This window comes from Ambystoma mexicanum, chromosome 7p, assembly GCF_040938575.1.
Source record: "Ambystoma mexicanum isolate Mex_15411 chromosome 7p, UKY_AmexF1_1, whole genome shotgun sequence".
In the NCBI taxonomy this organism is placed as follows: Eukaryota; Metazoa; Chordata; class Amphibia; order Caudata; family Ambystomatidae; genus Ambystoma; species Ambystoma mexicanum.
Window position 1 is genome coordinate 822,672,563 of NC_090939.1, and position 17,420 is coordinate 822,689,982.

The 17,420-nt window shown below is 47.8% G+C and overlaps 1 protein-coding gene across 2 annotated transcripts in view; it reads right to left on the reverse strand.

Annotated features, from left to right (window-relative positions):
- Positions 1-17,420, reverse strand: part of TUBGCP3 (tubulin gamma complex component 3) — a 1,162,672-nt gene that overhangs the window by 92,669 nt on the left and 1,052,583 nt on the right. For both annotated transcript variants that reach the window (XM_069636982.1, XM_069636981.1), the window contains exons 18-19: positions 11,129-11,217; positions 10,912-11,043 (exon numbers count right to left, since the gene is read on the reverse strand). In XM_069636982.1, the coding sequence (XP_069493083.1) occupies positions 10,912-11,043; positions 11,129-11,217 (221 nt within the window). The remainder of the gene's footprint in view (positions 1-10,911; positions 11,044-11,128; positions 11,218-17,420) is intronic.

Below are 17,420 nucleotides of genomic sequence, written 5' to 3' on the forward strand. Positions count from 1 at the left end.
ACCTTCCAAGGCTAGAGAAATTTCCCATGGTCAGAATAAAATGTTGAGACACAGGACAGTTTTGTTTTGACAACCTGACACAGACCGGTCCTTAGTTTTTGGTTTAAATAGGAAAACTCCTCTTAGAGCAGGGTCAGAGGCCTTTTCACAACCTCTTTTCTTTGAATAAACATCTTTAACCAAAAACATGACAGACCTGTGTCTGACTCATCTCCGACTCATCACAAAGCATCCCGAGGAATTGTAGATTGTGATAAGGATGACGAAGAATGGAATCTGAAGCCACCAATGATTCTGGTAAGGGTGGTTTTACAGGAACATGGGCAGAATCAAGTGCTGTTTGCCTCCATATCATGCCTCTGGATGTGGTGGATAAAGACCAGTGTGACTAATATTTCCAAAGTGACTACCAAAACCATAGTGCCAGCAGTGCCAATGGGTGAGGATGTCAGGCCTCAAAGGACAGAGGTTGTCATCTGTGGAAAAAGGGAAACACTGTTTAGGTTTGCAGCCATTCTTCCCAAGCAGAAGGGAATTGCGGTGAGATGGAGCCGGTGAGCTTGCAGAGAAATCATTGCAATCCCATGAAGTGGAATGCCTTGGAAGGATGAACCGACTGGATTGAGTTAACGTTTGTGCAGGCATTCAAAGATGTTGAAGATGGCCTATACTGCATTTTTCTAACCTCGTGTCTCCAATGAGAGCTGTGGCCTTTTCTATGCAGTTCTGGATCAAAGAGTAGTCATGGCATTTTCTTCTAAAGCTAAAAGCAGAAGTTAACATAAGGACACATCTGTGGCTTTTTGGTGACCTCTGCCGTTCCTTTTGACCTCAAAACCAATGAAGATGGAACTCTCGACATCAAGACAGCTGTGATGTTAAACTACTCAAAAAACTTGCTAGTTACTGCTGTCTCAGTAAGGTGTGTTACTGGTAGCAACCTTCCATCAAAGACCCTTAACAAAAGGACTTGCGTGATGTTGATAAAGTGAAATGTCCCCTTTTTAAAAATACATTGGGCCTGATCACGAGTTGGACACCAGCCCAACGTTAATTGCGTTAGCCTGGCGTTTGGGCGATAACGGAAATCCCCATTCTCCATTGGGCCCATTGGACCCAATGAGGCATTTTCAGCGCAATTACCATGTGCTAATACCACTAGCGGCAATAGCACCGAAAACAGGCTGCTAAATGGGATTTTCACCTCCAGCAAAAAGCTGTAGGTAAAACGGCCCATTTAGCGCCCAACTTGTTATCAGGCCAGCACTTAAATTATTAGCGTTACCGCAACATTTAAGGGCTACCGGCCAACTTCTGATCAGCTCTATTGTCGTTCCAGTCAGTATCTACACATCCTAGCTCCACACAGCAGAATGTTTAACTGAGACTTAACTATCACTTCTATGGACGATGAGATACTGGAGCCATCCGGGGTTGCTTAAAGTGACATGTCTGTCTATGACTGGTTATATCCAACTGCCTGTTTCCTTGTTAATGTTTTCTTCGAATGGAACAGGCAATTCTATGTATATTAAAAGAAGAACAAATGACATGTCTCTCTGCAATGTTCCTTCCATGGATTCCTCATCTTTGATATCTATCTCCCAAGCTAAGCTTCTCTTCAGAGACTTTTCTGCCACTAGAGGCTGCAGTGCATCTCAGAGTCAGCTCGGCCCATACCAGACATCAGGCACATTATATATTGAGGTGTTGTGCGCTGTGACTTTAGTTCTTCCCTTTTCCCCCCTAGCCCTCTGATGCGGAGGGACTGCAGAACCAAGGTGTACTAGCTATCTGCCAATTGGAGCAGGTAGGGAGGGTGAGGCAGCATTGATGGGAGGGCCATCCATCAGAAAGAACATTACAGAGAGGTAAGTAATTTGTTCTTCTAATGGATTCCTTCCTCCCATAGATTCCTCCTCTTTGATAGACTCTCATAGCAGTACATTGTTCTGGAGGTGGGAGGAGAGCAAGAACACCACCTAAACCAGTAAACTATGAAGGACCGCTCTAACAAAATGAGCATCCTGTCCAGACCCACAATTCAAGCAGTAATGCCCTGCTAACGTGTACAGACATGCCCACGTAGCGGCCTGGCAAATGTCCATAACATGGAAGTTGCAGAGTAGAGGCGGCAGCAGGCACTCTGGTGGAATTCGCTTAGAGACCTTCAGGCACATGCTTAACAGCCAGATCATAGCATTCCGAGATGCAGAGGATAATCCATCTGGACAGGTCTGTTTGGTGAAAGCCCTGCCAGCACGGGAACCAACATCACCAACAAAAAGCTGGTCACCTTTCCTGGTCTCCCTTGTCCGAGAGACTTAGGAGGGTCCGACTCACACCAGGTTCAGCTGATTGAATCGCTCCTCTGCCTTAGAAGGATGAGGTGGGGGAAAAAAACTACAGGATCATTTCAAAGAGATGGAAATGATCATACCGCGCACTATCACCACCGTAGTAGTTTCCTGGCGCTCTGGCGGATCTGAGAGCAAAGAGTGTGGAGTAGGTTGGTAGGGCATAGCGGGAAGAACTAGTGCGAGAGTAGTGATGTTCTGTTGACAGCTTCAGTTTGGTTTGCACCATTCGCCGAGCTTCGGTGTGCATTACGGCTCGGTAAACTCCCATGTGCTGTTGTGCGGGACTATGTGTGGTTTGTTTTGTTGTTGTAGTGTGGTGAAGCGCATGCAAATGGCTGCAAAGAGAGGAGGTTGCGTAGGTTTAGTGTTTAAGCGGTGTATGCAGAGCTTAAGGTTTTAGGGTTGGGTTAGTGGGGCTTTTCCTTACCTCGTTGCTTCAGAATACTGTGCTCAGCCTCTCTGTCTTGCTGTATTGGATGCTTTCTTCTGTTACGGTCTAGCAGTCTGCGGGCATGAGGTGGTGAAGGCTTCCCCCATACTTAGGAGGAGATGGGCATGTTGAAGGGTTGCCCTAGGGTGTGTCTACCCTTGCTTCCCCGAGCTCCTTGGGCCGGATCCCCATCCTCCTAGGAACAGGCCTTTTAAGGCCTCCAGGGTGCCATTTTAGGGTGAGGCGCCGCATCTGAAGCTATATTGCCTGTCCTTGGGGTGAGGTCTAAGGAGGGGTTATTGTTGGCATAGGTCTTTCCGGGGTCTTTCATGGGCTTCCTCCTTGGCTTCTGTCTTCCAAGTATGGCTGCTGCAGTGTGTTTGGTGTCTTTGTCGTTCCTAGTCGTTTTCGTCTGATTCACAGGCGAATAGCCAAGTTTTAAGTAGTATTCTAAATTTGAGGTGATCCTTCGTATTGTGTGTTTCTTTCGGGAGGCTGTTCCAAGTTTTTTCTGCCAGGTGGGAGAAAGATGACCCCAGGCCCCCCCCAAGTTTTTTCCCTGTGTATGGTTTTGGTTGTAGGCAAATGTCATTGCTTGATCCGATTGGTCTTTGTTAGGCAGAAACCTGTGCAGTTCCCTTAGGGAACACTGCAAAAGATTTAAGACTACAGGTGTTGGCAGTAAACCCACCTGGTAGCAGTCTGTACCACCCAGATTTGCCTGGTAGCTGTGGCTGAGCAGTCAGACCTCTCTCAAGAAGAGTTAGGCAGGATGCAAAGTATACACAATAGGCACTCAGGCACAATAATACAAGCAAACACTGACCAGAGCTTTGGTATCAAAGTATATAATTATTTATTTAAAAACACACTGTTTGAAACACTCCAGCACTCTTATTGTAAAATATTCTAAACAGTTACTATTGTAATATATACACCCCTTTTCCTTATCAGATAAGTCACAGTAAAACACCACTTATTTTCATACAGAGGTGAGCGCTTAACTAGATGGCACTCCAATAAGTTTGTGAGAAAGGGAGGGAAAAAGACAGAATATGGAAAGGTACACCACTCTAAGATTCAGGAACACTGTTAGCAAGGCAGAAGAGCAAAAGTCACTGGTGAGCCAAAGTCCAAAGGCTGGGCCCACTCTTAGAGAGAGCAGAGCACAAATGCGCCCAAGATCACACAGTTACACTAGGCTTTGAAAGTCTTGCAGAGGGTTCAAAAAGAGTTTAGAGGGCTTAGGAAAGTTTAGCCAGGGTGTCCCAGGCTAACCCAGGTTCGAAAGCCGGGGGCTAAATCTATCCCGTACAGTCGGTGGCAAGGGAAGCCGGGCGGGACACTGTACCTTTAGTGGGAAGGATCCTCCAGCAGTGGCAGTTGTTCCTGGCAGTGGGTGCAAGTCGCGTCGTCGTCCAGGGGAAGAGAAGATCTCGACTTGGAGGAAAGATGAAGGTCGTTGCACTACCAGGGAAGAAACCAGCCGTGGTGTTTTCCGGTTAAAGGTGGTACCTTTGTTCGCGGTCGTGGTAAAACGTGGTATCCCGGTTGCCGGGGTGCTTGGCACAGGCAAGGCGGCCACGAGGTACGTCGGGAAGGCGAAAAGACGGTGAAACTGGTTATCCCCACCAGTCAAAGGAAGAAGACTCTCCGGCGGGAGATCTCCTCTGTCGTTGGGAAAAGTGGTGAGACGGTCCAGCAGGGCTCCACCGGTGGTGGTGTCGTGGCAGGTCGGCTCAGCTTCTCCCTCGTCGGATTCTTAGGTCCTGTGGCGACTTCTGAAGTTCCAGTCCCCAAAGCCCTGCTTTTATGCAGAAAACCCCCATTCACTCAGCCTAGCTGTCACTCAAACATGCTAAGTGGTGAACACTTGGGCCAATCAGGACGGAGTGCGACTTGAGTTGCCTAGGCAACTCAGTCCAGGGTGCCTAAATTCCCCTCCACCCCTCCTAGGTACCCCAGACAGAGTAGCACCACTTTGGAGGGCTTCTGTGGAGAAGCCCGCCAAAAAGTGGAACAAAGGGCTCGACTTGGGTTGGAGTCACAGAAGAGAACACGAACACCATTTTAGAATCAAGTTTTGGCAAAAAATACCAACCGGAGAATTAATATTAATTAAATAAACCGGCGGTATGTTCGAGGCTACCATAAATAATTAAATAAAGGCAGTAGCCTAAAACAATGGGAAATCCCATAGGAAAAATATTCACAGTTGAATTTAAAAAGTAGTATCCACTGCCACCAGCCAAAACTCGATCAGGGGGGACGGAGACGTGCCCCCTCGACTAACAGACCCCGGGGCAATTGAATTGCCCCAGCCAGTACGTCCACAATATGATGGTTTGTACTGGTTCTGTTCAGAATTTAAGACTAGTAAAGTCAATTGTGACTTTACATGCCCTGGGAGACAGTAGTCAGTCCCAGGGTATGGAGTTTATACTGGGGGGTCACTATGACACCCCTGTGTCACTGCACTGAGGGTCCTGTGTAACACACGTCACAAAAACACATGAAGCCCTATGGAGTAAAAGACCCCATAGCCCATTAAACACATCTAGATTCAAAGAAACACACTCAAATCATGCCCAAGAGTGAGGGTGAAATAGTCTCACTCTTGGCAGGAGAAAAAAAATAAACCCCAAAAATCCAGCAAAGCTGCTGGGGGACTCACTAGGTTAGGAAATTCAGCCTAAACAGAGAATTCTCCCTAACACTCTTGATGGTAGGTAAATGGTTATTTTCTTTTGCAGGAATTCTCTGAGAGACGACCTTCGGAAGCGTTGCCTTAATTTTGGCGAAAATCAAATAGGGAGGTTTAACTAACAAAGCCTGCAGCTCACTCATCCATCTAGCAGAAGTGATGGCGATCAGGTAAATCACGTTAAGTGTATTTTTAACAAACAAGAATGGAGAGGCTCAAACGGAGTACCCATAAGAGAACACAAAATTCCCCAAGCCGGAACAAAATCGGGTACATTGTGGATCATGAAAAACAAGCCCTGCTCTGGGGTTCTCTGGAAAACCGAAATGGCAGCAAGATAACCTTTCCCAGTGCCAATCTTCAGGCCAGTACGGAACATCAGAAGCGCACCAAGCTGAAAACCTATGTCACTTGCAGGCATACATTAATTTGATGATTTTTCAACTAGCAGAGAGGAGCACATCCAGGAAGTCCTCTGATAAATCCTACTCCTAATACCTCACCATTTGAGAAGCCAGGCATGAAGGTTCAGGCAGGTAAGGTTTGGATGGAGGATTTGTCCTTCCGATTGGGAGAGGCAGTCTGCACTCTGTGGAAGGTACCTGGGATGGGAGATGGATATGTCCAGCAACTCCGGGTACCACGTTCTCTATACCCAGTCTGGAGTGATCAAAATCATGGTGGACCCAAACATGCGTAGCCTCCTGAAAAAACGTGGCACAATAGGCATCAGCGGGAACACTGAGTAGGTCGAAATCCCACTCAACCATCAAAGCTTCCCCAGAGAGCTCGCTGTTACAGAAATTCACTGGAGCAGAACAACCTGCACTTCCTCAAAGCAATGATGTTATCCCAGCCGGCCAGATGGGTTTCTCTACACAGAGGCAAGGAGCCCAAAACACCTGGTTTGTTGAGGTAGTGCATGGAACCGGGATTATACCATTACTGCGCCCCATCACTGCGACCTCCAAAAATGTTGACTTTTTTTTATTTCATCCCCCTTGACACCATAAATATATGGGGAAAGGGGTAATGGTATATAATGCAAGTAGGAGGGGTGCGGAGGGTCTCCTCTGCATATATGTGTGGTGTAAAGGGGGTTCAATGAAAAAGAAAAGTCAAAATATTTGGGGTCGCAGTGATGGGGGGGCAAGGGGGTCGCAGTAATTGCATAGATTCCATGGAACCTGATTGGTCTATTAGGACCAGCAGTGTCTTGCCTTACCGAAGGGTGGAAGGCAACCAAGGTCAACCTGATGGCTCTCAACCCCATGAAATTGATGTGTTCCCAGCATTCCTCCCGTACGCATGTTGCTCACCATCAGGTCTTGGAATTGAGCACCCCAACATTTCAGGGACGCGTTTGTCAGTTAGGCCCAGGGTTGTCAAAACAAGGCTCCTTCCAATAGGTTGTCCTTTTTGGACCACCAAACCAAGTCTCTAGACACTTTCATCGAGACCTAGAGAAGATCCCGCAAACTGAGACCATTCACAACTGAGAAGTCACTGAAGTGACCTCATGAGTAGCTGGGCCTCTGCCATTACGAGAACGCAGGAGGCCTTGAGTCTTAGCAAATGTATTAAAGCGGAGGCCAGAACGTTGCCCTGTGAATGGAGGACATTAATTATCTTGGAGAGGTTTGTCACTCAATCCTTCAGCAGGAAGGCCCTGCCCCGGCGAGTGTCCAAGATAGCTCTGATGAAACAGAGGGACTGTGATGGTGAAACTTCCTGAAGTTCAGGAAGAAGCCCAAGCTCTGCAACAGGCTGCACATCTGGTACAAGTGGTTACATGTCTTTTCATCGAATTTTTTGTATCGAAAATATAATTCAAAGAAACCTTTCCATCGAAACAGTACTAGTTTAATTAAAAATGCATATTCATCGAAACCAATGTATCGAAATATAGTGCAGGTTCATAACGTTACAGGGAGCTGTCCAGTGCTGAAATCGCTTCAATACAGTTACAATGTGTTTCAGCACTGGACAGCTCCCTCTAACTTGTGTGGTTTTTATTTTTTAATTGGGGTGGGTCCCCCAACCCGTTTTGTTTATTGTTTATTAATTGAAATGCTTTTCCATCGAAATTCAATGAAAAAAAATTCAATGAATATTCATTTTGATGGAAAGGTATTTCAATCAAATGTGGATGGAAAAGGAGTCTATGGATGTTTTTCCGATGGAAAGACTGCAACCCGGTACACGTGTGCTGATGCCAGGTCTATGGAGCAAGCTCAGATGAGCCAGTCATCCAAATAGGGAAAGAAATGAATGCCTTCTCTTCTGAGGTAAGCAGATACCACTGCCAGAAGCTAGGTAAAGGCCCTGGGTGCTGAAGAAAGACCAAATGGCAGGAACTTGAACTGGTAGTGGCAGTACCTCACTGTAATCTCAGGTACTTCCTGTGTCTTTTGTGGATGGCACAAAGCAGTAGGTTCCTTTAGATCTAGGGAGATTAGCCAATCCTGCAGGTCGAGGGCTTAAAGGATTTGAGCAAGAGTAACCATCTTAAACTTGTCCATGCACAAATATAGGTTGAAGAGCCACAGATCCAAGTTGGGACTCAAGCCCAGTCCTCCTTTGCCACCAGAAAATAAGTGGAGTACCAGCTTTTGCCTCATTCCAAGCGGGACACCTGATCTATGGCTCCTTTCGTTAGAAGTTGAAAAACCTACTCCAGGAGGAGTGGGCTCAAGGCAAGCACCGGTTGGCTGGGGGGATAGTTTGGGGGGGGTGTTGAGCAAAAGGGTGACAGTATCCCTGGTGAACCACCTGTAAAGCCCAGGCATCGGAAGTGGTAAGAATCCATTCATTCCGAACCATGAAATCCTGCCTCAACAGGGAAGGAGTGGTGGCAGTCTAATTCAGAGGATCTTCGCACTAGGAACTGCTGAGGGCACAGAGGAGGCTGATAATCTACCTCTAGAAGCAACTCTGCCTCGACCCCAATTTGGACAGTGCTGCACTTGATCACCAGAGGGAGCATGGCCTCTGCCCAGGTGTGCGCGCAGGTGGTGATGTGTCAAAAACTCCCTACCTATGCCCGTGGTGGTCACCGGCTGTTGCTGCTGGACTGCTAGGCCCAGGGACTTGGCAGTCGCCTTGGAAGCCTGGAACGTCTGGAGGGAGAATAGCTCAGGGGCAACATGCTCGCCTTGGAAGGATGATGACACAGAGCACCACAGGTTCGATCTCCAGGTCCATGCTTAGAAACCTCTGGGTATTAAGCGTGTTATAAATATCATATCAATATCATATCTGCCTTTGTTCCTAGTAGATTTTTGCCATCAAACACCATGTCCAGGAGATTGGCTTGGATGTGCAGGGAAAACCTGAGGTCCTCAGCCATGAGTACCTCCTCAACAATGTTTCAGTGGTAATCACCCTAGTCACACAGCCGGTGGTATCTAGACTTGACTGGAGGATATGACGTGAAGCCACCTTGCCATCTTTCACCAGAGCCTTAAAACTATCCCTCATGTCCCCTGCAGGGATGTGCTTGGCTGCCTCGGAAATCAAGGAACAAAGACAAAAAGGAAATTTGGTCAAAGCACAGCAGGCGTGATGGATCTCAGGCCTAGGCTGCCTCAAACAAAAGCCTTTCTTCCACAGGCATCCAGTCTTTTGCTCTCCCGATCTGGGGGCAAAGAGGGGTTCCGATCTTCCGTTTTGCTGTGGCTGCCTGGATAACTAAACTCTGAGGGAGGCACCAGAGACAGGAATTGTGGTTCAGAAGGGGCAGTGTCTTTTTGCAACATTCGGGTCCATATTTTCGACTGAGGCCGTTTTAACCATAATTCCAAAATTGGTGCTTCAACTGCTGTGTTGAAAGGCAGTAGGGTCTCTCTTTCTCTTTCGAAGGACCCTAATCCAGAATATCGGTCAGCTCCTATTGTGCCTTGTATTTAGAATGGGAAGTTAACCCTAAAGTATCATCCACCTTCGCTATCAGGCATTGATACACCATGGCACGTGTCGAATTCTGGTGAGGTATCCAGACCACTTGCCACTTGCAAATCAGCTGTAAGATTTACCATACTTCCCTGGGGCACACGGGTTCCAATCAAAAGGGGGTGGGAATCGCCCTTCTCGTCATGAAGGTCTTCCATTCGAGACATACAAGAACCCTTCGAGAATGGAGCATACTGCTAAGGAACGTCTGTGCTGAAGGACCCATGGAGAGAAGGGTCAGAGTCGGAAGACCGACTTCAGAAGGCAGAGCAGTGCGACTTCGAGACGAATCCTTGTTCATTTTCACCATGGCAGAGTCCAATGACGTACAGTCGCATGATTTAGCAGAGTTTGACAGCTCGTCCGATCATGGTGGAAACTGATGGCACTGGCATGGCCGAAGCCGCCAGCGAGTTGGCAAAGATATTGATCTTTTTCAGCTGAAAGGCCTCCCATTCCCTCGGGGTGGAGGAATAGATGGGGAAAGGTGGTGTCTGCTACTCAGAGGAGTGCCAGGAGTGTTTTTTTCTTGAGGAGGAAGAACAATTATGTTTCAAACACTCACCAGGGAGAATGAGACCTCTTGCAGGGCTTCTTTTTTCTTTTTGTACTTGCTGACCGTTCTTCGGTTTGATATTCTGTGCGAGGTGACCTCGGAGCAAGTCTGTGTCACCCTCTCCTTGTGGAGAAAAATGTAGTCTTGCTGCCCTCTCACTAAATGCCTTGGGGTGCATCAACTGACACGATCCGCGGTCCTACAGGTCATGCTCATCTCTGAGGAAATATAGACAGATCCTGCTGTGAATCTGTGAATCGGGACGGACATCTGACAACCAAAGTCGATGCAGGGTTTAAAACCCAAGGACTTTGATGTATTCAGTATGGTGCACTAAGTGAAGATGACAACTTCAAAATTGAAGCAGTGCTCTGGAAGCAAACAGAGCGTGCAGAAAAAAGGAACTAAGGTTAAAATGCATGGCACCTCAATATATACTGGCCCCGGACATTTCTAGTGCAAAATGTTTCAGAAGAGCAGCTTCGCTGGTGATATAGATGAGGAATCTGTGGGAGGAAGGGAACCATTGGTAAAATGGCAAGGGGAGGCAGATGGGAATAATTTTCATTTTTTTATTTGAAATTTATATTACATTGAAAGAGTTCCGAGATGTGGCACAAAGGCAGGGAAATTCAATGCTTATGATTTTCATAAAGATCCCATGAAGTAGACATATGAATGGCTAAATAAATATTATTCTTTCTAGCAACACATTTTGATATGCATAAATTGTTGCTTTTCAAGTATCGACAATGGTCTTTCATAAACTGAAAGCATGTTTATTGATACAATAATCATCGGTTAGGCAAGCAAACTGGTAACCAAGTACCATTCATTTTTTTTATCAACGTCTGCCATCACCAGGCTGGAAGCATTTAGTTGTGATAATAAAAGAAAGAAAAAGGCTTACTCTGGAATCAGCGTCAAGTAGGCAACGTGAAATAACAGAGTCTAAGAAAACCTCGTGTGCTGCAATAATGTGATCCAGGTCTTGTGCCTGCTGCACTTTGTTCCAGAGCTCATCCCATGAACACTCAAGCACCTAGAGAAAAAGAAAACAAGCTGTATTGGTTTTCCATAACCATTAATACATGTGGACAGATGAGACTTCAAGAAAAGAAATGTACCTCAAAGGTGATGTAGTACTGCATCTGGTGTATGAAATGCACCATTTCAGAAGCCAACACATGACACTGATGAAGCACCCCAGAGAGTTCTACAATGAATGGAGACACTAGAGATAATTAAATCTGTCTGGCACAGATAAGTATATATACATTTCATAATTCAGTACAAGCAAACCACTCCGTGCATGGCATTCAAAGGTTTCAGTTTATTAAACTAGTCTTGGGATACACTGCATGTTTTCTTATGGCTGCTTCAGTGCACTTCGGATAGTGATCATTATGAGTGGATAGTCCGTCTTTCAGGATACCTTTTTATACGTTTATTATGCAGAGTTTTATAGGCATGCTATTGATGAGTTTGTTCCCGTGATGCAAGGTATTTGGTAGGGTTATCAATGTATCGATGGGGGCAATTGGGTAGTAGAGCTAGAAACAGGGACAGGGCTCTATAGAAAGGTGGGTGTGGGAGTGCCATCTCTGAGAAACCAGCCAGTGTCTCACCCACTAGTCCTCAGATTTGTCATCCAGACAGCCAGGACACAGCCATTGCTTTTGGATCCAGTTTTTGGGGGTGGGCCAGTGCAGGAGGATCACCTGGGTGAGGGGTCTTTAGGGAGGGGGACACGGGATGGTGAGATATGAAAGGTTATTTATTACGCGCTTAATACCCAGAGGTTTCTAAGCGCGGACCGGGATCGAACCTTTGTTGCTCCATTTCGTCTTGCTTCCAAGGTGAGCACATTGCCGCGGAGCTATCCCTTTCCTTGTAACACCTTTTTTTAACACACTTTTTTTTTTAAACCAACAACAAACAAGTCCAGCAGTGCATGTCACAGATATTGAACATCACATACATGTTCATAAAATGGCCACTGTTCTCCCTTTACCCTCCCCCCAACTCGAGCTAACTCCCCATCGCTATCCCTTTTAGTTCCTTCTAGAGGTTCCCCTCGTCTGTATTATCAGAAGAGTCCTGATCATCTAGGCGTCCTTGGGTGGACCCGTTCAGTGTGGCTACTAGATGCCTCCAGGCCATTAGGGTTTCTGTTTCCTCCTCCCCTCCTCTGTTGGCCGCCTCATACCACACCACTGTTTCGGCGTCCGCCCATTTCTGGAGACCATGCCACCACACCTCTATTTTGGGTCTGTGGCTCGCCTTCCAGCCTATAGCAATTCTACGCTTGGCCAGTATATAGGCCAGGTCCTTCAGTTTGCTCACGTGTCTCAGGTTGCGAGGCCTTACAAAGCCGCCCACCATACAGATTCCACATCCAACCGAATCCCTTTCTCAGTTAACCGGTGGGTGACTTCGCCCCAGAATTTACCGATCTCCGGGCATGCCCATATGTACCATCCCCACGTTCACCTCCCCACATTTGAGGCATTCTTGTGTTTGTGTTCTTAAATCTAGCGACTCTCTGGGGGGTCATGTATGCTCTCTGAGTTACGTACAGTTGGGTCTGCTGCAACCTCGCATTTCTGGACACCTTTTTGTGATATCTTTGGGCACTTTCCCATAGCCCATCATACATAGGCGCCCCCCCTTCATTCTGTAGTATTCCGTAGCTATTCCCACCGGTTCCCAATGCTTGCAAAGCGTCTTCTTTAGTTGCTCGTCCACACCCAACATTGCCACCAGCGGCATCTGCGAGGAACATGGGGTCGAGTTCTCCATAGCCTGGCAAGCTCTACGCCATACCCTCCACCCTAGTTCCAACAGCCTAGAGCACCCCCTCAATTCTGGTTTAGGCACCCACATCATCTCTTTCAGGAAAAACGGGGCACATTCAAACTTTAATAATCTGGACTCCGCTATGGGGTCTTCCATCAGACACTTCGCCACATAATGCAGTTGGCTGGCCAGGTGGTAGATCTCTTAGTTGGTCAGTTTTATACCCCCTCTATCGTAGGTGTTTTGCAATTTCCATAAGGCTATCTTGTTCCTGGCGTTGTGCCAGATAAAGCCTCTGCATAGAAACACTTGGGTATCATAAAGGGGATATTCACAAAAAGTGTAACCGCCTGGGCAGTGCTACCATCTTCAAAAGCGCCACCCTCATACCATGGCCAGGCTTCGCCCAGAATCTCATGCTATTCTCCAAGATTGTTACTGCTCTCTCCGTGTTACATGTATGTTCATCTTCTACTTTGTGATAAATGTCTACCCCCAAGTATCTGAAGGTTTTAGTCTCCAAGGGTATCTTTAATATTGGTAGGTTCTCCTGCGGAATCCCTGTATGTCTACCCAGAGGGAACAGGCTCGATTTTGTGGGATTAACTGTAATCCCAGAGAGTGACGCAAATCTCTCCATTACTTCCAAGATGTATAGCAGATTCTCCTCTGGATATCTCAGGTATAGCAGCATATCATCGGCATACAGTGATATGAGATGTGGCCCTCCCTTCATATAGATTCCCACCGTTTCATATTGTTGTCTCAAATATATTGCATGGGGTTCGAATGCGAGGATTTAAAGCAACGGGGACCAGGGGCTGTCTGTGATGCTGGAAATGCATCAGAGGGACAGGGCCTCCGTATCCTTGTCCTTTACTGCTTTTTATCGTGTGTTCTGTCGTGTTTTCCACACAGGAGTTCATGTGGGACTCCTCGCGGTGCAGCTCTCTTTCTTTTGGTTTGGTGAACGGACCCGTGGGATACCCTTATGGCACCCATGGGTGGGGGTACAACCCTGTGCCCCTAGTGTATGTTTTTGGGCACCTGTGGGTGGCCCACAGAGCAGGGTATGGGCTGGTGGCAGCTCCATGCTGAATGTGCCAGGTGCGCAGCGTATCCTCCATTTTGGGATACCCCGGCCCTGCCTTTGGGATAAGTTGATTCCTGATGGAAAACAAGATGGCCCTGGTGGCCTCTTGCTTTCTATTACCCATTACCTTGTTTTCCCAAAGTCCTGGGAAGCCCTGACTCTGTCCCTTCCCCCCGACTGACTGTTGGGTGGAAATGCCATATATGGTGTTGTTGTGAAGGCCCGGCCAGACTAGCTGGAGCCTTCCCAGTGATGCATGTTGTGGGTACCTCCTGTGGGTGGGACCTGGGTGGATAGAGTGTATGACGAATATGCATTCTGTGTTGTGGGTGTCTAGTATCTGGTGGTTGACACAATGACTGAGACAACCCTGCCCGAAACCGGTATGAATGCAGCTTGGAGTGTTGAATGGCTCGGTACTTGTCCCAATACACATAACTTGTTGTGAGTGTCTGGAGAGAAGTGAATGGCCTGAATACCTCGTGTGCCTGATTGGCTGCCTGCCTGCATGAATGCCCGTAGTCGTGATTGGATGCTTGAGTGTGACCCCGCGGAATGAATGGGAGATCAAACGTATATCTGGGGACCTCTCACTACTAGTAATCGTGTTCAGAAGCTGAAGTCCACTACGACGAGTAACTGGAGTAACTGACGCTTGACCTTGAAACCTCCGCTGGACGAGAAGGAGTGCTGTGGCTCTCCCTCGCAATCTGAAGGCTGCTTTGTTTCCAAGGACTGACCCAGAGAGGACCTGGTAAGGCGCCCTCTTCCCGAACTACGAGGGACCATCGTGCACAGCTGATCTTTGCCAACGCTCCCTGGTAGACAGACCTTCGACAGGCTGCCGGCCCGATACGGGGACTGCTGCAGAACTCCAAGGAGAAGCACTCGGACTGTTGTCCGCCACTGTCGACGACCGCCGTCGCCGACCAGAGCCGCCGTGCTCCCGTTTGCCTAAGAACTTTAATTGATCATTGGACGCACTCGTCTGCATCGTCATCCGCTTGTCTCCCGCCGGAGAAGGCCTGACCGGCGACGCGCCGAGGAGCATCCACCGGCGGGTTTCCCACCACCTAAAGACCGCAGAGACGCCGACGACTCGAAGCCCTTGTTGGGCCACAGTTCTTCATCATCTCTTTGCGGTCCAGAACTATTGTCACCGAGGTGCCCGCACGCCTCTTCCTTGCAGGTCGCCAAGGCTCTGTCGTCGACGAGCACCGCTAGGAACGAAGCTGCCACTTCCCTGCCATAGTTCAACCTGTTCACCGTCGGACGTTCGACGACCCGTGACTCCCGCCTTAAAGGGAGGGCACTCAAGAAGGGCCGTCGATTCCCCGATACCGAACGCCAAGTTCCCCGACACCTCTCGACGATCTGTGGCTCCCGCCTGAAAGGGAGGCACTCAAGAAGGATCGGTCAGCGCATCGTCGGAGAACTCTACTCCACCAGGTACATCGGGAGGGTAAAACCTTGCTAGGAAGAAGTGAGACTATTGAACATATGGACTGGGCTTGTGCGATATATCTTTATTTTACAGGTTGCCTAGGTGGGGGGGATCTCCACACAGAACTGTCTAGGTAACGGGGCCAGCATTCTGCCGATTGTTTCAACCATCTTACGTTCCTGCCTATTTCTATTGCTGGTTTCCTCGTTATTAATCTGTGTGACATTTTAACCGTACAGTTGATGCACCTTAATGAGATTCGATAACATTAGTGGTACCACTTTAGAATTGTATATATTTATCATTATTGACTTCCGAGTACAAAGTGCGTTATTGTGATTGTGTACATACCTTTGAATATTAATTAAGACTGTGTTTTCGGTAATACAATGTGTGGACATTCCTTTGTGGGGGTTCGGGGACTACACTGTACTTAAGAACCAGCCCTCATCACCTCCTGAGAAGCTAGGCCTTGATTGCTCGTCCATTGCTACCATATAGAGAATCTTGGCTGGGGTCCGCTGTGCCCCTCCTCTACCATATAGAGAGCGGAAGTACAGACACCCCCTACCAGTCTTTACACAGCCCTGTCTGGTGCCCCTAGTATGCTGCCATTTATCCGAAATAGTCGCCCCCGTCTTGACCCTAGCTAGTGAGGAGTTGTACATCAATTTAACCCATTTTAGGTACCCGGGCCTTATTCCGTACTCTTTCAGGGCTGCCATCAGCCAAGGCCATCTGACTGAGTCAAAGGCCTTCACCGCATCTAGTGAGGCAATTGCCACTTCTTGTGTGTCTCCTTCTGACTGTTCTATGACGCGGTGAAGCCTTCTAAGATTATCAGATATGCTTCTATGTGGGACATATTCAGTCCGATCCAGATGTATGTGTTTATCTATGACCTGCTTCAGTCTGTTTGCCAGCACCGCCATAAGAATCTTGCTATCCTGGTTTAGCATGGATAGCGGTCTGTATGACCCGTAATCCGTGGTAGGTTTGTTGGGCTTGAGGAGCAGGATAATGATTGCTTCTTTAAGGGATTCCGGCAATCTCCCTGTCTCCCATGCCTCATTCAGCATATCCAATAATGGGGGGAGCACCTCCGTCCCGTACATTTTGTAAAACTCACTAGGGAGTCCATCGGCTCCCGGGGCCTTGCAAGTAGGTAGCTGCTTGACTACTACTTCCAGTTCCTTCAGTGCGATTGGGGCGTCTAGGTTCTCTCTCTCTTCCTCGCTCAGCTTTGGTAAGCCTATATCCTCTAGTGTTTCGACTATCTCACTCCATTCCCCTCCTTTCACATCTCCATACAATTGTTGGGAGAACTCTAGGAACCCATTATTCACTCCCTCTTGGGTGTCTAGTATTAGGCCATTTTTCCCTTTTATTGCTCCAATGGCTTGTCTGGGCGTCTCTTTTTTATATAACCATGCTAGCAGCTTTCCCGGCTTGTCCCCTCCCGCATGTTGCCTTTCCATGTACTTCTTATAGTTTAAGTTACATAGCCTCTCCCGTGTCCCCCACACGCCTGCTGTAATGTACTAGTGGCTTCGGCAGCATCCGGGGAGCTGTCCCACTTATTCCACTTTGGCGTTTTGTAGTTCCACTTTGGCGTTTTGTAGTTCTCGGATTATTTCGCCTTTGGACCCCTTGGATTTTGATATGGCTCACCCCCTCACCACCACCTTAAACGCCTCCCACAGAGTGCCCGCCAAGTCTACACTTCCAGTGTTCTTTTCAAAGTATTCTATGATATCCTCCCTCAGGTCCTCCCTGAACACTGTACCTTTCAGTGCCTCAGCTCTGAGCTGCCATGTGGGGATCTTAGCTCTGGGGGGCAGATGTTGCCATATTAAGATCAGTGGGGAGTGGTCCGAGAGGACCCTCGCTTTGTATTCTGCCAACACTATCTCCCTAGTCATCTCAGTAGAGACAAACATATAATCCAGTCTTGTGTACAAGTTTTGTGGAGCCGCATAGTGCGAGTAATGTCTGTCCTGTGGGTGACGCAATCTCCATATGTCTTCTAGTTGAAGTTCGCCCACCAGATTACTCAGAGTTTTGGCAGCGGAGGTGGGTTTGC